This window comes from Camelus ferus, chromosome 10 (genome assembly GCF_009834535.1).
Source record: "Camelus ferus isolate YT-003-E chromosome 10, BCGSAC_Cfer_1.0, whole genome shotgun sequence".
Taxonomy (NCBI): domain Eukaryota; kingdom Metazoa; phylum Chordata; class Mammalia; order Artiodactyla; family Camelidae; genus Camelus; species Camelus ferus.
The window spans coordinates 5,055,920-5,079,637 of record NC_045705.1 but is presented as its reverse complement, the minus strand read 5'-3'; the positions used below and the strand labels follow the sequence as shown (position 1 = coordinate 5,079,637).

At 35.8% G+C, this 23,718-nt stretch overlaps 1 protein-coding gene across 1 annotated transcript in view; it reads left to right on the top strand.

Moving 5' to 3' along the window:
- The window catches only part of CNTN5 (contactin 5), a 550,779-nt gene that overhangs the window by 260,358 nt on the left and 266,703 nt on the right, over positions 1-23,718 (top strand). The window contains 1 exon segment of the mRNA XM_032488283.1: positions 21,044-21,146. Coding sequence (XP_032344174.1) covers positions 21,044-21,146 — 103 coding nt within the window.

Below are 23,718 nucleotides of genomic sequence, written 5' to 3'. Positions count from 1 at the left end.
GCTCATATGTCCTTGACAATCAGTCATCCCATACAATTTAATTTTTCTTCAGCAGACTTATAAAAAACAATTTGAACTTCTATCTATGGAAATAAGAATTTTTGTCAAGAAAAACATACATCACTTTATTAACTCCCTTAATATGTCTTAGGAACTTTGAAGACTTATTTAATAAGTGCTTACAAACAGTGAGATAATTTTGCTAAATATGTATCTAACTTAGGTTTTTTTTCTGGTTTCCTCCATGAAAACTTGTTATTGTAATTCAGGAAGTAGAATCCCAAAGGGATGTACACTTTTGATAACTGGCATTGTAATGATGAATGTATCATTCTTAATATAAGAAAACAGTGTGAAATTTGAATTTTTTTTTAAAGAGTGGAAACTGTATATTCAGTCATTTTGGTCTGACTTCCTTTTCTATTATCAGATTAGTTTACACTCACTGTCTCCATGGCTGTAATTCCTCTCTGCATTTAATGATCTGCAGTCTGGCAGTGAGCCTTACCACCTCACTCACAGGGAGGTCTAAAAATCAGTCAAGTATCTGTTCATCAAATACATCAGCTTTTTCTCAGCCTGCATCATTCTTGACCTCTTAGCCATCTCTGTTTAAACCTGAAAATATCTTCTTTTTTTTTATTTACCTGTCTATCAACTCTCCCAAACAGGTTTATCTGTACCTTTCACCGTCACTCCTCAATCTACCCCCTAAATCAGTCACTCCATTTACTTATCCCTCTGTATGTGTGCATTCGCCTGTTTGTCTTGGCAGTTTTCCTGAAAGGATTTAAGGAGGCTTAGTGTTCTAAATGTAGGTGTTCCTCCAGGATTCTGGGCCCCATCTGTATTTCTCAAAATTTGTCTTTAGTGTCTCTTCTATTTCTGTTTTCAATTTTGAATCTTCCACAAACTAACTTCTCCTGCTGATACCTGTTGTTAGTGAGGTCAGCTTTCTCCTAAACATTTAATACAGATATTTCTAGATCAACTAGAATCTTTCTAATCTCATGATCACATACATATTCCATAGGTTTGCCATTCCTGTGAATTCTACATCTGCATTTTCATTCTCATCCGTCCTTTTTTTTTCACTTCTAATTAAAACGCTCTTTGCCTCTTGCCCAGATATGTGGTTTTTAACTGTCTTTGTCTACAATTGACATACGGTGTATTCCTACCCAAAATTCACTTTCAAGATCATTGCTACATTCTGGCTTGTAGAAGACAAGAGAGCTGTAGGTACAAAGCCAGGGAACTATAGCACCATCTCCTTTACCAACAGTCAAGGAAGCTAACAGAAAGCAAGCTCATGCAAGTAACATCATCACAGAGATTTAAACTAGAATCCATTTTGATTAATCTTGTTTAAAGTAAGTTGGTCACAAAGTTGGGTTTCATTTACCACCTACTTTATCTTTGGACAAAAGACAACCTGTCTGTGCTTCAATTTATTCATCTGAACAAGGGAACAGCATGGGTACTTGTCCCAGGGTTATTATCAGGATTAAATACATGAATAAATAAATGCAAAACAATTAGAACAAAGCCTGTTACATAGCAGGTTCTAGTAAAATTTAGCTATCCGCAGAGCATTTACGGCACAGTTGCCACTGCATTTCACAAGTGTGTGGGTGGTTGCACTTAGGAACTACTTTTCTGGACTGTTCTATCACTGCAGTGCTTGACTTTGCTGCTGCTGTTTCTTGTGTAAATTCAAACTCCTCTGTCTAAAATTGCAGTTTTAACACAGGATGAGGTGAATAGCATTGGACGAAGGTTTATTCCATCACTTGTCTTCGGTCATTCTCCTGTCAAAATCAGCTCTTGAATCTTCTGACTCAATTCCTTTTCTTCCTGTTCTCTCTTTTGAGATGCCCTCTTAATTCCTCGCTCTGTCTGCAAGTGTTTGAATGACTTGCCCCAAATCACACGGTTGGTTACTATAAACAGCAATAAAAATCTACCATATAATAAGTATAGTCTGGATTTTATTCTAAAAGCATTTCCTTATGTTTGCCCATATTGAAATCCATCTGCCACTTTCCTGATGCCCACCCACAACCTTATAATATGGTCATGCAAATTATATTTGCCAGTTTGACATTTCACTACTCAGGTGATCACAGTGTCATATGAAATTTGGATTTTATTGTTCTCATATTAAGGTATTTCCCATATTAAAATAATTTACAAAACAATCAGCAAACCCCAGCCCCAACCCCACCCAAGAAGACTGTTCTATTTTGCCAACATGCTGCTTCCCACACCTAAGGTGTTTCACTAGGCAGAGAAAGCATTATTCCGTCACATTATTTCTATTTGCTGTTTGTTTGTTTGTTTGATTTAAAATAATATTAATGATAAAATCATCAAAAAGCTCTTGGAAATCTATAAAATTACATCTAATAAGCAAGCATTTAGTAGTGTGATCTTTACACACGTGCGTGAGAATAAACTAGGGTGCTTGTAAAAAAGGAAATATTGGGCCATACTCAAGATTTACCCAATAAAAATTTCTAGAGTGGTCAGGAATGTTGTAAGGTGAACAAATGATCAGTACCCACTTCTTTGTGGAGGCACAGGGATTGTCTCTGCTCCCATCCCTCCCCGAAGGATCCCAGTAGCCCTCTCCCAACTGAAACTACAGGGAATAATTAAACCCAAATTATCTCTCATCTAAGGCACAAGAGTACTTCTTCTCCCAGGTCCAGTGAGTCATCAGGCTGTCCCAGAACCACACTCAGCTTGCAGGCTGTGCAGTGTCTTTAAGAATGAAGGCTGCATCCTTCAGGAAATTTCTAAAGAAGAATTAAGTTCTAGACCTGTTCTTTCCCTGGGAGGTCTCAGGAGAACCTGTGTCTTCAGACGCACTGCCTGGACTCCGTTAGCTGGGTCATTCTATTCCTGCTGTTCCTTCAGAGAGAGAATTGGAAAAAAGAAGTCATTTAAGATCTGCCTGCAAAGTGTCCTCATCTTATAAACCTTAGGAACCTGCATTTTCCATATCACTTTCCAGATATTTCATATATTAATTACAGTTGAAAACCACTGCACTAAACATTACTTACTTGCTTAGTATATGCATTTTTTTAATGTTACAGACCTCTTCATATTTCTTAAGTTCTTCTTTATACCAGACAAGATTTCCAAACAAAAAGTGGATGAAAAACGATACAAAATCGTACTGGGGAGAATCTTGGTAAAAATTCGGGTTCCTGGGCCTTTCCCTTAGACACTCTGATTCAGTAGGCCTGAAGTGGAGATTGGAGATATTTGTTTTTGACTGTGTCACTAGAAATTTTTGTGGTCAGTCAGATAAGGGAATGTCTGACATTTTATTTTATTTCAATAAGCAACTGTGACTTTATAGTGATTGTCAGTCATGGTAGTTTTGCAGTTGGTTGATTGCACCTGCAATAATGTAAAATGTATTTAATTCAGTGTTGCTATGTCCAAACTCGTTCTGCCCCGAGGTCTTGGGGCAAGGAATAACGACTTTATTCAGACAGCCGCCAGACCAAGAAGATGGCAGACTAATGTCCTGGAGAACCATCTTCCCCAAGTCAGAATTTAGGCTCCTTTTATACTAAAAAGGGGAAGAGGTGTGTTTGTTGCAAACTTCTTGGTGTTGGAATCCTTCGTTCTTGCAGCTGTCCAAGTGGGTCAGGTCATGGTGTCCCTGTAAACCTCCAGCAAAACAAATGCTATTGTTTCTTGTGAAACTTTTTATCTTTATGTGAATGCAAAAGTGTTAATACCTTTTTAAAGGTCAGAGCCTTGAGAACAGGCTCTCCTGTCTATTTCAGGCTCTAGGCAGCATTCTTTCACAAAAGGTGCAGAACCAGCCCAGGGAACAGACAGTTAACTCCAGAGGAGCAGATTTAATACGGAGTCAGATTTGTTCTTTCCTATCACAATAGTTTTAGATCACCTTTAAGGTAATTAGTGAAATTTAGATTAATATGCTGTTTGGGGGAAGTGTCCTCATAATTGAGCTGTCGTAGGTCTTTTCACTTTATTTCTATTATTAATAAGATGCCCACTTTCCTTTGGTTGCCAGTTCTCCTTTCCTAGTCTTGCACTGCTCATCTTAATATTATCTATCTAATTTTTCTCTGAGCATCAAATAAGGTATTTAAAAATAACCTTAAGTCTCCCTATGAATCATTTAAAATGATTTCCTTCCTTTTTTTTTTTTTTTTTGTCTCCTGAACTGATTCTCACATTTTATCTCAGTTAATTTGTCTAAAATTGAGTAATTCTTTGGTAGCTATTTTAAGGTTTCCCTTATCCTTGAAGGTTATTGAATTTATAGCCTTATTTATATCTTTCTTTATTGAATTATATTCTTATTTTGTGATCACTTTTATTATCCAGTGCTAAAAATCACATCTAGGATACTGAGTGTTCTAAAACTACTTCTTCTGGAAACTCATTTGTAATATTTAGAAGTGTTCCTGCCACAGTTCACCCCAATGAGATATTTTGAAAATTTACCATAAAATAACAAGAATGATTTTTTAAACAAATGTACTGAAACTCATATATTCAAATAGGTGTTATGTTCTTCAAAGTAGACATATGGGAACCAATCTACTTATGCCAGTATAATCTTGCCATTATTCAGAGTGTTTTAAAACTGAATGATTCATCTCGCTACTTTATAACCCTTGTCTTTCAGTGCTGTGGAGGGGAGATAGCAGTTGCATACGTGGAAGGCTTGAAAATGATTAATGTTCCTTCTGTGCAACAGACACTGTGCTGAAGGTGTTCCACATATGTTCTCATTTAGTCTTTACAACCAAACAGCCTTTGAGTTTATCTTTCTTTGACAGTTAAAGAATCTAACACATGGGTAACAGATACTCTTAACCTATGTTTGCATGATTCTAAAGAGCATACTGCTAAATGTTATACTTTATTACCAGCTGGTTAAGGGACTCACCCAAGGTCATAGAGTTTTTGTTTTTGTTTTTTTTCCCATTGTATCAAAATGCCTCTCTTATGATATCAGTGCCAAAGTGGGGTCTTGGATTAATTTATAAATCTTACCTAAAATCAAATTTAAAAGGTTTGTATGATTAGAGGTGATTCTCAGCTCACCTATCATAGAAGTAATATTTGCTTCTTTCCAGTTTCATCCCTATAGATGTTATGAGCAGTTTTTTCTCAGTTCATCAAGAAAGAGAGAATTCATCAACTTTATAAAATTAGATAGAATGTAAGGAGTGACCCATTTAAGTAAAATTGGGGTTATGCTCATCTTTGGGAATGACAGGACTCATCTATGGAGAATGTAAGGTTGCCTGCTATATTGTGTGTTAATTATCTGTCAGACTGTCAAGAGAATACATAGCCTAATTTGCTTAATAATTAGTGGGGTCTACTTAATATTATAGCACACTTTTTTCTTTAAAGGTAGGCTTTCTTTTACAATGTCAGAGTGTTTAAAAAATATACCTGTAAAAAGAAAGAAAAGAAAGAATGTACCAAATCTAGGAGCCTAAAGAATATTTGTATCACTCACCGGTTTAATAAATAAATTAAATCCAAAATAACAGAAAGAGTTTGCTGTCATCCCGACATCGTGGTGATCAAGTACTTGTAATATAAATCTTACAGATCATCAACTTGAGAATGATTCATATGCACAAATAGCTGCCTTACCACAAGTTGGTCACTGCCACAGGCCCTTCTGATTTTAGTTTTGTTTAAACAAGAGACATCTCATCAAGAAGCTTGGAGAAAATCTGAAATTCAAAAGTGAGTGAAAGCAGAAAACAAATTAAAAAAAAAAAAAAAACCAGTAGAAACAATTTAGAGGCTCTAACTTCAGAAATGGATTCTCAGACAGATCTGGCCAAATGCAGCAGACCTGGTGTCTACATCGTCTTTCTACCCTGTGGCATATACTTACACCCCTTAAGCTGATTCCACTAATTAAACAGTCATTGAAGTGAATACACGTTATGCTTTAAAATATGTGATGCCACAGACAGAATCAGAGATCAGGGCTTTTTACTTGAGTATTTGTTGGTTAAATCATACCATTTTGCCTTTAACATCCTCCTGAGATAACCCCTCAAAAAGAAAGGAGTATGGGTTCTATGGGAAGAGAGCTGGATAGGATGTGAAGGTTAATAGGAGGGATTTGGGGCATCATTTAAAAAATGAGGTCAGACAAAGAGCTGTTGAAGCAGACTTAATTAAGTTGTAATCCCAGTTCTGCCTTATTTTAACTACGTGACCTTCCCTTTTTAAACCTTCGTTTCTTGATTCATACAATAGCCTTGAGACTGTTGTAAAGATTAGAATAATCATTTATGTAGAGAACCTCGCACAGTTCACAGGTTTCTTGGTGCTAAGGATTCAAGAAGAACAACACACCCTCTGAACTTCAAAGAACTCCTGGTCTAATAGGAAAGATAGACAAGGTGACGGTTCTGTTAAAAGAGATCATATTACAATGTGCGAAACAGAAAAATAAAGAGGCATGACAGGTGAGAGGCACAAAGAGGACGGGCACCGATTCCTCGGGGCTATCCAGAGCATTTGCAGAGTGGAGTTGACATTTGAGTGCAGTGTTGACAAAGAAAAGGAGTTTGTCAATTGCCCCAATTCTGCCCTGGCATTATAGAGGGGAAAACATACCCAAAGAAACTAGGGAAGAAAGGTAAATAAAAGGAACTGGAATATGAAAACAATGTATTTTTCAATTTCTTGTCTGAGGCTGGCTCTGCCTGTACGAGGAAGCATGAGTAGGGAGGAATGAGAATTTATTTTCTCAGGTCATGGAGATCGTGATCTAAATTTATTTAGATGACGTGTAATGAACTAGGTAGTATTTTGTGAGTTAAATAGCAACCAAACCATTACAAATTTCTCTGGAAAAATATCTTTGTCTCTGAAGCGCTGATTTGTGGCAGAACACATGGAATATAATTTGTTCGTTACTGAGCATTATGGAAAAGAGCGTAGACTCTGGAGCTAGACTTCCTGAATTCAAAACCTGACTGTAGCATTTAATAGCTGTGACTTTGGACAATTTTTCAACCTTTCTAATGCAGCTTCCTCAGAGGTAAAAAGAGTGTAATTATTAGATCAATTCAAAGGGCTGGAAGAGCTGATACTCCTAAAGGACTTACAGAAGTGCTGGGTATACAGCAAAGCCATGTGAGGACTGGATAGTATTTTCGTTACTATATTATCATACTTTTGAACAGTAATTAGTGCATGATCTGAAATGTCTTACTGGGCCTCTAATTGTAATTTTTAGTTTTAATTTATCTCTACAAATTTAGAAATCTTATGAAAAGGCAACAAAATTCTTTCACAAATCCAATTACCAGCAATATAAAAAAATACAGTTAGCAGTAAAAATCAAGCCCTTACGGATCAGAATTGCATCTGTCATTAAATTGCTTACTTCTCCAAACCTTGATTTTACTAAATCTACTAAAGCCTGTGGAACAAGCAGATATATCAAGCTAGGATAAAGTGATTTGTAACTTTATTTATTTTTTTTAAAGCGATTTCCAAACACTTTAATCATTAGAAAGTCAAAATTTGTGTAGCTAGTGTGTTTGTAGTGAACACTTAGCTATAGGTACAGTCCTGCTTCTGGTTCTTTTCCTTTCTTTTTTTTTTTTTTTTTTTGTATATATATATATATATATTTTTTTGTATATATATGTATTTTCTTCTTTAATTGAAATGTAGTCAGTTTACAATGTTGTGTCAGTTTCTGGTGCACAGCATAATGCTTCAGTCATACATGAACATACATATATTCGTTTTCATATTCTTTTTCACCATAAGTTACTATAAGACATTGAATATAGTTCCTTGTGCTGTGCAGTATGAACTTGCTTCTCTATTTTATATATATTAGTACCTGTAAATCTTGAACTCTCAATTTTTCCCTTCCCAGCCCCTACCCCCTCTCCTTGTAACCATAAGTTTGTTTTCTATGTCTGTAAGTCTGTTTCTGTTTTGTAAATAAGTTCATTGATAAAAGAATTCAGCAAGGTAAGAGTATACAAGATTAATATACAGAAATCAGTGGCATTTCTGTACAGTTTCAATGAAATATCAGAAAAGGAAAGCAAAGAAACAATCTGTTTTAAAATTGCATCGAAAAAAATAAAATATTTAGGAATAAATCTGACCAAAGAAGTGGTTCTCTTCTGAAAGCACTTCTTCCTGCCCAAACAGAACTAGAACAGTTTGCAAAGGAGTCCCCATTTCCCCTGAGACTCCTCCTCTGACTCACTCCCTTCTTTTCCAAAGGTAGAAAAGGTGTATCTTTTACAGCCTATTGAATACCAGTTTCTAGTTGCTGTTACTTTTTAATGTAAATAGTTATAGTCAATAATTATGCTTATTGGTGGTCACATTATTTTGGTCCTCTATCTTGGCTTAATACTGGATAACATGTTTAACACAAAAGGATAACAATGTTAATGTTGTTTGACTGTTGTGTGTTATTCGAGTCAAGTAGATTATTTTGTGATAAGAAAGGTGTGAAAACTCAAAAAATTGTGATTTTTTTCATCATCATTAACAGGCTTAAGATAGAATCTCCTTTCATCAATGCTAAAGACCTAAGATAAATGTCTTTAGCAAACAAAGAATAAACAGAACTACAACATAGTAATGCTTTAATCCATTTTTAAATATTATCTTTTTTGTCATATACACATATATACATTGATATAGAATCAAAAACAAGTAAACTCAATTTTTCTTCCTAAATGATACTGAAATCTGAAATTACCTGTGAGGATTTGGGGGAAATTCTGGAAGCTCTATGATATTTTTCCAGTCCTGATAAATGACAAATTCTGGAAAGAATTTGAAGATTAGTTGTCATTCTATGCCTGTATGGATAGTTGGTGCTCAAAAACCAACCCAGATCACTCAGGCTTGTAGGAGACAAGGACTATCCATGTACATGGACCATGGTCCAAACCTCTTGTATGACCCCAAACTAAGCGTAAGACACAGCTGTAGCCACCAACAAATTATCTGTCTCATTCCAGAGAAATAAGACCTGCAAACACGAAATATTAAATGAACTATGACTAAGTAAAGTTGGAAGTGCAAATAGTTTATTTATTTTAAGTATCTTTATATAATCTTGAATGCTTTAAGAATTTTTAGGTTGGATCCATCATTCTGGTTTACTGTGGTAATAGAAGGTATTCTTGAGGAAAAGAAATTTAATCCAGTCTTGTTAATGCAGAATATTTGCATGTTTATATGGGTTAATATCCTAGTGTAGCAAATGGATTAATGTGTTGTTTCTGAGGCACTCTAACCAGAACAGTGGACTTAATGGTCACATGGTAACTAAGATTGAACATTTAGCTTTGGCCCAGATTTCTAGGGCTTCACATGCCAAAATAAGGACTTTGAGTTTTACCAATAAAGCAGTGGGAAATTACTGATTTTTTTAAGAAAGGAAAATAAATGATGATAATGCTATTTTACAAAGATAAAACTGTGGTCATTGTGTTGTGGGAGGATGGGTTCTTGCCTTGTGCAGGAAAGAATTCAAGAGCAAGGCATAGTAAATAGAAAGCAAGTTTATGTAGAGAGATACATACTTCACAAGAGTGGGGTCTGTCTCACTCAAAGGGAAAATGGAAAAAGGCTTATGAGATACACACTCCACAGGCAGAATGTGGGCCATCTCGGAAAGGTGAGAGGGAGAGAAGCCGAGAGCTGTAGGGTGTTTAGTTTAAAGTGAAAGGAGATACACGCTCCATAGACAGTGCAGGCCATCTCAGAAGGCAACTGAGAGAGTGACCACGAGGTGCGGAGCTCTTAGGTCTTGTGGGTTTGGTAATTCCATATGCTAATGAGTAGGAGGATTATTCTAACTACTTTGGGAAAGGGGCAAGGATTTCCAGGAAACACCCCACCACCACCACCTACTTTTTGACCTTTTATGGTCAGCCTAGGAACTGTCATGGCAGCCTGCAGGTGTGCCTGAGGTTCAAGGTCTACTGGAAGTCTAGTCTTCCACCATCTTGGTTCTAACCAGTTTGTCCTGTCCTCAATTGCTGTGTTATTCCTTCACTGATTGTGCCCTGTCCCCTTTCCTCCCACTTCAGTTATACAGAATAGATTGGATGGAGAAGACTGCACAGTCCAGGGCCAAGAATGATAGTGATCAAGGTCAAGGTAGTGAAGGTTTGAATAAAATTATGTCTGTGGGAAGAAGCAGAAAGAGATGTGTACAAGAAATACTAGAAAGAATGTTATGAAACTCCTTGGATTGCTCTGAAACACTCAAACTTCAAGTGAAAAGTAAATAAAATGTTTATCAGAAACAATCCAAGATAGTAGCTCAGAACTTTAATAGGAAAATGAAATCAAATATTTAATAAGAGAAACTTAAGGACCATGGAATCCATGCTGACCTAAAGAGTGACATGTAACCAGATAGAAATTAATCAATTTATGTCCAAACACTGCAGGTAACACTGTTTCGTCATTGCTAGAAACCACAATGCAGTGAGGATATAGAGAAGTAGACAAGGTATGCATGAAAATAATGGCTTACATTGTGTACTGTGAAAACAAAGAATAGAGTGAAATTAATTCTTCTAAAGATGGGGAGTTTAAATTTGAGTGTGATTTTGAAAGCTGAATGGTAGTTTATTAATAGAGGGAAAGGTTAAAAGAATTATAGAGAGGGTCAAAATCATGTGGTCATAAAGTAGCATGGTTAGTTTGGGAAGTGGAGAAAGGCACTGTTTGGCTGCAGTGTGAGATTTGTGAGGGAAGGAGACACTAAATATAAGACTATCAGAGAGATAAGGTCTAGATTATGAAAGGCTTTGAATGTGGTGCTATGAGGTTCCGACTTTATTTTTAAAGCATTATTGGGTAAACAGAGTCTTTTCAACAGAGAATTGGCATAAAAAGTTTTTGTTGTTATTTTTGTTGTTTGTTGTTCTTTTGTGATTTAGTTGCTTGCTTGCTTTTAGGACAATAACTCTAGTAGTAGGAAAGACAGACTAACAGATTCAAATGTTGATGTGCGGTCTTGAATGGCTTTTTTAGAGAAAAGAATGGATCGACAGTGCCACAGCTCTACTCTTCTATTGACTGATGAAAGTCAAATGACTATGACAGAGGAGAACCCAGATTTCTTTTCCACAAACAGAAAGAGTGAGGACTCAAAACAGCTATATCAAAAGATGAGTTTGCTTATAATTACCTGAGAGTTCAAAGAACCAGTTACAAAGACCTCAGAAAGAAAGATAGACTAAAAGAGAATTAGGAGTAGGATTGGGCTACATAAGAGAGTTCAGATTTAATGATGATGGTTTTGACCAGTAAGATAATTGGAATAGCTGTACACAAATAACTGTAATGTAAGACAGAACATAATGAGTCTCATAAGAAATAAAATGCCACAGGAATCCAGAAGTAGCGGACAAGATTTCTTGCTGAAGGAATCACAGAAATTTTCTGGGTTTGGTCAATGACCGAAAAGGGGGCTGTTTTCCCCTCCTCTTCCTCATTCTCTTCTTCTTCTATTGATGAGATACAATTTGAAATGAAGCTTATTGATAAACTCAGTTTTAGTGTGCCTGGGATGATATGAATGTATTTTTAGATAAGGATCAACAGCATTTTAGATAAGGACCAACAGTGTGAAGGCTTAACATCAGTTAGGGATGAATTATACTTTGAAAACAGCAAGCATTTCTGTTACATAAAATATTGGATGCATGGGGAAAAGAGTGAGAGTAAAGTTGTAAAGATAATTTAGGACTAGAACATCATGAGCATCAGGGTAGTCTGTGAGTGGAAAACTACGAAACGTAGACATAAATAAAGAGAAAGGATTCACGACATGCTTTTCAGCAGCTGCAGTCAACTCTGTTGCAGTAATCTCTCCTCCTCCTAGCTCAGTCTTCCTCATCTACAGAAGGTGTTATATTCTGTCTTGGTGACATCTGTATTTACATCAGCGTCCTTTTCGGTGTCCTGACCCCTTGGTGTCTTGACCTGCTTGCTTCCCATGAACTTGTACTCCATCCCATCTTAGCCTCTCAGTACAAAGGTAAATAGCCTGAATTTTGCCATCACCAATCATTCTGCCTTCATCAAAATCTCATTATGAAGTAAACAGCTCTCTGCCCACAACCTCCTTTCTGTCCAAATGATTCTGTTTCGCACTTTCTACTCAAGCACTTCTTCAACCCCTCAGGCTTTCCAGTCCTTTGATTAATCCACTGTCTCACTGTCATCACGTCCTCATGGCCTCCAGTGCCTTCCCTCTCTAGTTCAGATTACAGTCACCTATTATAAACATTCTTCTCTGTAAACTCCTAACTCTGTATCTCCCCTGATCTATCATATTCTACTCACTTGGCCGATGTCTAATCCCAAACTCACATTTTGTTCCATTGACTTTGTGGTTCTATCTATGCAGCAGATTGTGGGTATAAAAATACAGAGATAACTTTGAGCACAGGTTTTGCTTTAAATTTATGATGTTATGCATTTTTCCAGTAGTAAATATAACATGTATTACCTGTGTCTGTATCCATTTAGGCTACCTTACCTCTTCTTATGATTGATGAACTGTTCCTGGCAGTTCTGTGCCCTGGATCCCATGCCCTCTTAACCTAATGCAAGGAGATCCCTTCTTCAGTTATCCCCTCTCTCTCATAAGCATCACTTGTGTCGTCCATACTGAATCATTCTCAGCAGTAAACATATTGGAGTATTTACTGTCTTAAAAGCAACGCTTTCTTGATTCAACACCCCGTCCGGTTTTCTTTGCTCAACTTTATAGCAAGACTTCTTCCAAGATCTGTACAAACTCTATCTCAAATATCTCTTCTATTTTCCCTTGTATCTAGTCCTATGAGGCTTTAATGACCGCCACTCATTTCACCAAGGATTTTCACGATTGCCAAAGCCAATGAGCTGAATGAAAGGGAATCCAAATTAAAGCAGTGACAATCAGAATGGACAGAAAGGGATGGATGGGAAAGAAGTCATAAAACCCAATTAACAGAACGTGGCAATTGATTGATTATGGAGAAGTTGAGATGTTTTATTGGCTCACAAAATATTTTTTGATCTAATATCATATTGCAATAATTTGAAACTAAATATAGATTTTGTAATTCAAGATTTGAACATTACATTCAAGTTTCCTCAAAATCAAGAAAAAATGGAAGCATTGAAATACTTAAAAATAAAATATTCTCAGCTTTGATGTCATCAGTCACACATCTTCCACATAGTTGACGACAAGTAGATTAATTAGTTCAGTTATCAGATTTGTTTTAGCCCTGACTTTGTATCAGGCAGGGTTTGAAGATACAAAAGGAACAAAACAGTGTAGTCCCAGCCCTGAGTTGGGTGGGGAGGGCCAAGGGGTAGAGAGTAAGGAAGGACTTTACTGAGAAAGTAATATTTAAGTAAACTTAGTTGTCTGCAAAATTGGAAGTGACTAAATGAATTCTGCTTTGCAAACAGCAGAAACTCTTCCTGGGGAGCAACATAGAATAATGAGGTTAAGTTGGCTTCAGAATGAATATAGTACTAAATTTGAACCCTTTACCTGACATTTAATAGCTCCGAGATATTGAGCAAGTTACTTTAATGTATTCAATACTCAGTTTTTTCTGATTTAAAATGAGATAATCGTATCTACCTTGTTGTGCTTGAAAGATTTAAATGCAATTTAGTTGCATGCACTTAACACAGCATCCGGCTTATAGCAGGCGTTCCGCCAATGTTTATTCTCTCTCTCTCTATCTAGAGTCTTTAACGCACATAAAGCCCTGTGATGAGGCTGTGATGATGGACATTCCTCCTTCTGGAAATATGTATCTTTTGAACCATATCATCCATAGAGTCTTTGAAATCAGTAAGCGTTTATGAAATAAAATATGTGGTGAATTGTTTACAGAGCAAATCAGAGCCTGGTATGTTTAGCATCTCCAACGTGAGTGCTGACAGAGGGAGCGCTGGCGCTCTCAGCAACACGACTGAAGTGAGAAAACAATCTGTGCAGATGAAAGCTTAAAAATAAACTTTTAACAATAGTTTAAAACAACCCTTTTGTCACATCTTTCTCCCAGAGTCATGCAGCTGATCAGCTGAGCCGGCAGAACTAATCCCCCCCAGGGTATTTTAAGTCCCTCGGCTTCTTGGTGATTACTGTATGAGTAGGTAGACAGCTATGGGTAGGAAACTTTCTGGAAGGGACAAGCTTTCTAAAGAGTATTAAAAATTTAGATATAAAAGGCAGCGTGGGTGAGCGTTCTAGGAAGTTGCAAGGAAGAGAAGTACACTCAAGTGAACTTAAATGGGAGACTTTGATTTTCAGGAAACATTCAATGATAAGAGAAAGGAGATAGTAGAGACCCAAGGTCTGGGTCTGTAATATGGCTTGACTCGGGAATGTGACTGGAAAGGAGCTGAATCCAGATAATTTTAGGAATCTTAGCAAGAGGAGTGTATGACAGTCTCCTTTCTCTCTTCCCCCTGGAAGTGATGCAGCTGTTAGACTCAGTGTTTCTACTCTCCATTGGCCTAGTTTTACCCTCCAGTTTGAGTGTGTCCCCCCTGCCTTCTAGATGGTGTGTGTGTAGAAACTGCTTCCTCCTAACTGAAGTTTGCCTTGTCTCCCCTTTGTCTTATTTTTATCTCACTGCACACTTTTAGTTTCTTGTAGAAAGGACTGGAGCTACAACAATTTAGGATTAATGTGTTTAATGCAGTGAGGAAAAGCCATCATACGTCTGAGGCATTTTACTTTCTTTTTTAAATGGTAGATTCTGGTAGAAATATTCAAATGAATTGTATAGAAATACAGTTTTTAATTAAATCACAATTGAAAAAAACCAACTCTAATTAAGATAGAAGATTTCCACAGAATTGTTTAGAGATCTTCAAAGCATTTAATTATTGGATTGAGCATTAATCTGCCATTTGGAACCATTGTATTTTTATTTTTAATTTTCTTTTGAGTCAGTGTAGTTCTTTACCCATTATTACTGGGTCTAGTTAAAGGAAGGTTGACTTTCAAAGAAGGGTCCTTGGCTGTAGAAATGAGGACCCTAGTTTATTCAATAGCTGATTTGTTATTTCACTTACAAAGGTCTTGGTAATATCTCATAAAAATCAAAGCACTGAAAATTAGCAGGTATCAAATTTTTCACTCTCTTTTTTAGTGTTCAAAAGACAAACACATAGACACACAGACACACAGACGCACTTCACAAAGTCATAGAAAACTTGAGCAAAAAAAAATTAACCATAAGTTTTTATAATGGATTTATCATAAAGCCATATATATATATATATATGTATGTATGTATTTGGCATGTAGGTATATTTACAGAGAAGTTTTTGTAGCTTTATTTGTGAGTAGAAATTCATAAAAATAAGAAAAATACTTTTTTGAAAAAGGAAAACCTTTTCAACATACTTCTTGTTCAAAGTAACCAAATTTTTCAAGTTTTCTCTTTCTAGTCTATTATTTTAATGCTAGGGAGCTTACATGTTTTTTCAGAAAAATATGTATATAGTTGATTTCTTTAGACTTTACTTTTATAAGTTCTTTTCCAAGTTACTGATGCACAGAGAATGAGCTCTCAGATGGTGGTGGGAGAGATGGACAGACTTCCCTAAATCACTGTGGCACAGACAGCAGAGCAAAATGTCGTAAAATGTAGTAATCAGAGGAAATTAGTTACAGTGTGAGGGAACCTTTTAATCGATTTATTCTTGGTGGTTGGGAAGGGAAAAAAATCTATGCCTGATTTTTTTCTCTGATTCTATTTCTCTGATTTTCAGAACATATATAATAGTGAAGAAAGACATATTCTCCCAATAATAACCTCTCTGGTTCTTCTCAGTCTCCTTAGATAAATAGTGCTTGTACTGGGGCATGTATTTGAAGATAGCACAAGTCATTTATTTCCTTTTGTCAAAAGATCCTTCAATCCTTTTGTTTATATAACAATGAGTCACCTCCAGAAACTATGATTCAGGGTGATACACACTTTTTGAGGTGAGAAAACAATATGTTATCTATCTATCTAGGCTTGTGAAATTGTTACTGAGGGGCTCATCAGGGAATTGAAAAGAAGCCATCTGGACACTTTCTTAAGTGATTAAAATTTTCACAGGTTATAACTTTTAACTTATTTGAATACAGTAAGTAAAAACGATCTGTTTATGTGCAACATTTATTCCCTAACACACCAGTGGTAGACTTCTAAACCCACAATAACAGATAGAATTCTCATTATACCTGAGAAAACAGATCCACAGAGGTTCTGTCATTGCCTCAATGTTTCAGCAGAGCCAGAGATGGAGTTGGGATTTGCATCATTTATCTACGAATCACAGGTTGATATTTGATATGTCCTGAAGGCATGAGTATAGTTTTGTGACATAGCACAGTATCTGGTAGGCATAATGGGAACTATTTAGTCATTTCCTTCCTCTCCTCACTCATTTTTATCATCATTCTTATCATCGTCATCATCACCATCATCATTATTATTTCTCGTTACTACTTATTTGGGCTTTCATTTCTTTATCAGGAGACTTACGTAGCACAATAACTATATATTTATATTCAGATTCCTAAAGACAGTAAAAAAAAAATTACAAGTGAAACAACAATTGAAATTCAAGTACTATCAAGCAAAATAATGTAAGGAACTCTAATATCACAAATATTTCCGGTGAGATAAAAGAAAATCCCCAAGACATTTTACTGAGTAATTTCAACACATTTAAATTTACAAACCATATAATGTGAAAACTACAGTTTAGTTCATAGGGCCTTCATTTTGATGCATATCCTACGTGAATCTTCATTATGCTTGCCGTATTCAATTTACCAATAAGTAATAACTGATTATAATGAGTATGTATAATGTTAACTCCACGTGCTATATCTAAATAAAATCAGGTGCCTATTGATTGTTGAAGCTATTTTTCCAGCAGCATGTGCAAGTAAATTTATAAACCCACTGATGAAGCGTCTTAATAGATGAATAATAAAATATAACATTTGTAGATATTATTTATCATCTAGCTCCTATTTATATTTGAAATTTCTCTTTGACTGCTTCTTCATACTCAATGCAGCAAAATTGAATCTTCTGCTAAGATTCCAGACAGAATCTCAAGCCCCTGTGTTTGCTAACTGTCTCTTCCATATGAGTCACTAAACCTCCACCAGCACATCTTCAAATCCAGTCCCACTGTCACAATCCACTTAAGGCAGTTCCCTCATTTCTTCTCAGTTTTCCTAGTCAATAACCTCTCCTTTCTCTCAGCTTCCATAGTACTTTATCTGTGCTTTTCTAATTTCATTTATCCTCTTTTACTTGGATAGATACAGATATTAGAATTAATATTTTCTACTAAAAGGTTCAATGGTTTAAAATAGAACAAATGTCATATATTGATTTGTCTTGGCCCTACCCCACCACCACTCCTTCTTGTCCTTTGCCTAATCTGGAGAGTGCTAGACCCAGAATCCAGAAGAGCTATGGAGTAGAACCTGACATAGGGTCACCGCTGGTTACGCTGAGCCCGGCGAGGTATCACTCAGAACTGTCTCTGGCTGCAACTGAGAAACCAAACTTGAAATAACAAACAAATAGGAAATTCATTTCATTTAACTGAGAGAAGTTCAAGAAACTAAATCCCACGTGGAACCAACATTCTGCCTATACTTTTTTCATCTTTATCTGCATTGGCTTAATTCTATCTAAATTGGCTTAACTCTTTTCAATGGCAGATTATCTCCTTCCACTAGTGGAAGCACCAGTGGCTCTCAGATTTGCAGGCTCTTTTTTTTTTTTTCTTTTTTTGCCACAAGGGAGGAACTGAGACTTAGACTCCTGGTACCTAGTTCAAAAGTGCCAACCTCAGCTGCCCATCCATGAATCATACAACGTGTCTACGGCAATGAGGTAATCTAATTAGCCAAGTTGGGATCAGATGCCCATAACAAGTTAATAACCACAGCAGAACCTATAGGAAGATAGTGGGTACCATTCAACTCTCATGGTTAAGAAGATGGAAGAAGTTTTTCCCCCCAAAAGCACCGATTTGCAGATACTAACTACTATATATAAAATAGATAAACAAAAGTTTATACTGTATAACACAGGAAACTATAGTCAATATCTTGTAGCAACCTATAATGAAAAAGAATATGAAAACAAATTTATGTATGCATATGTATGACTAAACTATTATGCTGGACACCAGAAATTGACACAACATTGTAAACTGACTATATGTCAATGAAAAAAAAAATTTTAAAAGCACTGGGAAGATAGCTGCTATTGTTAGAAGACAAGAAACAGTTTTTGAGTAAAACTGGCAGATACTGAAGACAAAAATGTAAATGTTCTTATATGAACATAAGAAAATGACCAGCCAAACGTTTTTAACTCATTAGCTAAACCAAGTTTTTAAGGTTTATTGGACATGAATTCTTGACCCTAGATGTGAGTATTACTATGAGTGTCAGATGGAAATGTCATTTGAAGTATTTAACAACTGCTATCACTTAGATGCTGACTAATCAGAATTGATCTCTAGACAGTCAGAATAAAACCCAGTTTTGATGTGTGTACCAGTACATAAAAGTTAAATATAATTTGCTTTACTGTTAAGGCAAGCCATCCTAACAATCATCAGTGAGAAGTAACATGATAAATGTCAGACCAGGGTATGTCCTGCTTTGAATATCTTTAATGTACGTAAAGTCACCTAAAGAAACAATTCAAATATACAGTGTGTAGCCCCATTTTCAAAGATTACATATCACCGGTCTTGGAGTTGAACCCTGTACCCTGAAAGTTTAGTAAGTTATCCAGATAATGCGGAGATCATTGGCTCTGTGTTCTGCAATGCACTGGGAGAAACACTGCTCTAAGTCGCATTCCACTTAGGGAAAAGCACCCTAGCTCTTTGTAAGTAATTGAAATAAATAAGAAAATCAACAGCCATGAACACTTAGGAGAGGAGAGTAACGTGCTCTCAGCTGCAAGACTTCTGTTTATTAGGATTTAGAGTAATTTGAGGTCATCTTCTACTGGCATGTAATCCCAAAGTAGGGCAGTCAACTAAGCCAGAAGGTTCAGGTGTGCGGAAGGAGATGAAGACACAATGCAGTGTCTCTTGAACATACTTAGCTTAATATCAGGAGCTATCAAAAAATAAAGGAGCTGCCTTGACTGAAGAGATAAGCCTATTTTGATCTCTAACTATGTGTCTTACAGGACTGTTTCCCTTTCCTTTCATCATCAAACTCTACTTTACAAAAGAAATTATAAGCATAACTGCATGTGACTTGAGATGTTAAAAATTACAAATGAAATAAACCAGATTTCCATGGCAAACCATTAATGATTGATGTACTACATGTGATATGCCTGGACTCTAATACTCTGTGATTGAAGTTCCTCAAAAGAGTGATGTCAAGGAATTGCTAATTATCAGAGAAATGCAAATCAAAACTACAGTGAGGTATAACCTCACATCAGTAAAAGAATGGCCATCATTCAAAAGTCCACAAATGGTAAATGCTGGAGAGGCTGTGAAAAAAAGAGAACCCTCCTACGCTGATGATAGGAATGCAGTTTGGTTCAACCATTATGGAAAACAGTATGGAGATGCCTCCAAAGACTTATCATATGATCCAGCAATCCCACTCCTGGGCATATATCCAGAGGGAAATTTAAGTCAAAAAAAATACATTCACCCCAATGTTCATAGCAATAGTATTTACAATAGCCAAGACAGGGAAATAACCAAATGCCCATTGACAGATGACTGGATAAAGAAGCTGTGGTATATTTATACAACTGAATACTACTCGGCCATAAAAAATAATAAAATAATGCCATTTGCAGCAACATGGATTGACCTGGAGATTGCCATTGTAAGTAAAGTAAGCCAGAAAGAGAAAAAAATACTGTATGATATCACTTATATGTAGAATCTTAAAAAAAAAAAAAAGACAAATGAACATACTTACAAAAGAGAAACAGACTCAAAGACATAGAAAACAAACTTATGGTTACCAGTGGGGGAAGGGGGGGAAGGGATAAATTGGGAGTTAGAGATTTGCAGATACTAACTAATATACATAAAATAGATAAACAACAAGTTTATACTGTATAGCACAGGGAACTATATTCAATATCTTACAGTAACCTATAATAGAAAAGAATATGAGTATGAAATTATGTATATATATGTATGACTGAAGCATTGTGCCGTACACCAGAAATTGACACAACATTGTAAACTGACTAGACTTCAAAAAAATAAATGAAGGAAGGAATAGATAAATAAATTACTATTCTCACAATCCCCTCAAATGCACACAGTACGTTTGATATACCTCATTCAGGGCATCATCGCCTCCTATTTTAGATTACAATTATTTTCATATAATTGGAAGCTCTTCTCCCATCCTTGAGTAAATGTTTCTTTTTTGAAGAATATGTTTGTTGAGTGCTTGAGAGAACTGTCCATGGCTGGTATATCTTTGTCACTCCCACAATGCCTGGCAAAATGCTTGCATATTATAGATATTCAATACATATATGTTGACTTAATAAATAAGTATTCGTTTATCTGACAATGACAAAGAAAGTTCTAAGACCTCTAGCTATTTAAAAAAATCAACGCAATTATTTACCATGGGACAGACAGGTTCATAGTTATTTCTCTCCTCTGGAATGTAATCGGTAGCTAAACTACCAGTGTTGATTAACTTTCAGTAATTATTATTTTCAGTGGTATTGAACATCCATGCAATCCAATCCTTAAGGGAAGATCAGGATTTCATCCTAATGATTGAGTCCAAGTGTATGTCTTACTTCAATGCATCAGAAATTTAGCAGTCATCAAATAAACATTAATAACACAGTGCTTTTCAATGTAACAACTCCAGGATGGAAAGAAATAGTGACGGTCATTTTATGTTTAAAGACTATTTTCTATTTCCCAGGTGTGATGGGAGAATATGAGCCGAAAATTGAGGTCCATTTTCCTCTCACGGTTACAGCTGCTAAGGGAGCAACTGTTAAGATGGAGTGCTTTGCACTTGGCAAGTAAGTACATATTCTTCTATAATTAGACACAATTGTTTATGAAGATGTGGTGTTTTATTTTTGGATCACTTATTTTACTAGGATTTATTTTCCTTGAATGAAACCTTGAGGCTTCTTGGTGGCTATTCATTTTTTAAAAGAAGGGCAAATGGGAATTGACAGAGTAATCAGTTATAACTATCTTTCTAGTCACGTCTATGAACAATAATGTATGTAGGTTTGCTATTTTGACATAAAGGAACAATTCCTTAAATAAAAAACAGCTTTACATCTCTTAGCTTACTTGTCTTAAAATTTCAATATCACTTAAAAATTTTATTCAGCAATGATGTAAATAAAAAGAGAAAAAGGTGCTATTCTCTCCTAAATTCTGATAAGATATGAGAGTATAAAAATCATAAAGATAATAGTTATAGTGAGCCAATTGATAACTTCAGTATCTCTGATGATAATGATAACATGGTAACACCAGCTGTCAATATATACAACACGTAATCGTTCCCCAAATCAGAAAGATGATTTAGTTCACACGTGAGTGCCTACTATGCTTAATGATTCTATTTCTGAAGGTTTAAATCTCACGATATATAATCACTTGTCAATTATGTTTACAATATGAGTATTCGGCATAGAAACAAGAGTGAGATTTTGATTATATTTGATTAGAGTATTATGATTTATTTTCAACAGAGTGTTGTTTTCTTTTTTTAGGGTGATAAGACCTCAGAATCCTTTCTAGACTCTATAATTATAATTTGCATAAATGCATCTCTAACACAGTTACTAATCATTCAACTTCAGTCGTGAGCTCATCCCCCAGCATAACTATAAAGTACTTGGAGATAAAACATGTTCTATAAAGGTGTTTAAAGTAGGTTTAGCTTATGGGTCAAAAAATATTAGTAAGTATAAAAAAAATTCAGCTAGTAAGGAGGGGTTTAGGGCACAACAATGGTAAACACCATGCTTTCTACTGATATTAAGATTGCTTGAAATAACATATTGCAATTCTATTTAAATCTAAGTAGGAGCAGGATCATAATAGACTGAAAACAAAATAAACAGCTGTGTGGTCCATCAGAAGTGTTGGGTGGTCCAGCAAAAGGTGCCTATAAGTAGAAATATATTTCAGGAACTTAAAATTCATCCAGGAGTCATTTGGCAGATGTCTAAGGAAGATTTCTAAACCCAAACATATTAGCTAAGTGCTCAAGATTAAGTAATATCTTAAAAGTCATGGTTTTCACCATTTACTCATGTTGTGGTGTCACATATGCCTGAAAAGGTCCCAGGTAAACAGCTCAATTCTGATAAATACAAAAATAATTATTTTGCCTTGATGTCAAAGGTTTTAGTATATCCTATAGTTAAATAATTCTTAAATGTCAGAATTTGCACTAAAGCCACAAACAGAAGGAGGTCATCTTATAAAACAAATTAGAGAACTAGATTTATGGAGAAAAAAACAATACAGGATATTTCCCCAGGCAGGCTTATTTAATAAGTTTGATGTGTTTGCTTTTGGAAGTCTTGTAATATGCTTAGTAAATTGATCCCTAAAGTCTCTTTCATTTTAGGTAAGACCTAACTGCCAAATTAAGTTATTTTAATACTTTATTTTCTTCAATTTCTTCACTCCTTCTTTGCTACTCCCTCTCTGCCCCCCAATAAGTGAATGAATGAATGAATGAATGAATAAGTAAATAAAGTAAATAAGTAAATAAGTAAGTAAGTAAGTAAGTAAATAAATAAATAAGTAAATAAATAAATAAATAAAATAAGGCACAAAGCTGTCAAGAAGGTCTATGTTGCCCATTTAATACTTTTTTATGTGAAGTGTCACATTATGGGGGCAAAAAAAAACATGATATGAAAATATGTATCTCTACCTGAAGAGTAACCTTCCATCTGATGAAAGTAAAGATCAAAGAAATAACATCCTTACACGTGTCAATTCCTTTACAGCACATTATCATGTACAATAGATCATCACTGCATCCCAACATGATCACAGCAGCTTCACATTAATACCTGATCATCTGCTTCGATCCCACAGCTCACCTGAGCTGCTTCCCACTTTAACAAGTACACGATTCTCTGGTCGACCTTTGTTTGTCCAAGAACTTCAGTATCTGTATCAATCAGGACCTTGCCACTCAAGCTGATTTGTTCTGTCTGTCTGTCCACAGAGAGTGTGTTAACCACGTGGTCCTTGTAGAATATTATAACCAGATTCTGACACAGAGCATATCAAGCTCTTTTCTGTCTTATGGCCTTTGCACCTGGACCTCCATCGGGACCACCCTTCCTGCTCTTCCCATACTGGCTCCCACTTATCCTCTGGTCTCCACTTAAATATCACCTGCTGAAGAGGTCATCTGTCATACTTTGTCTAACTTTGTCACACCCATTACTCTCTATCTAAATACTTGTGTTTTCTTTTTTTCTTCATAACCCTTAATACATTTTAAATTACTTACATGAGTGTTTCTCTGCTTAAAAAAAAAATATTTCTATCAGTCAGGAATCCAGCCAGAAAGAGGACCCAACCCTCATGGCTCAGAAGAGTTTA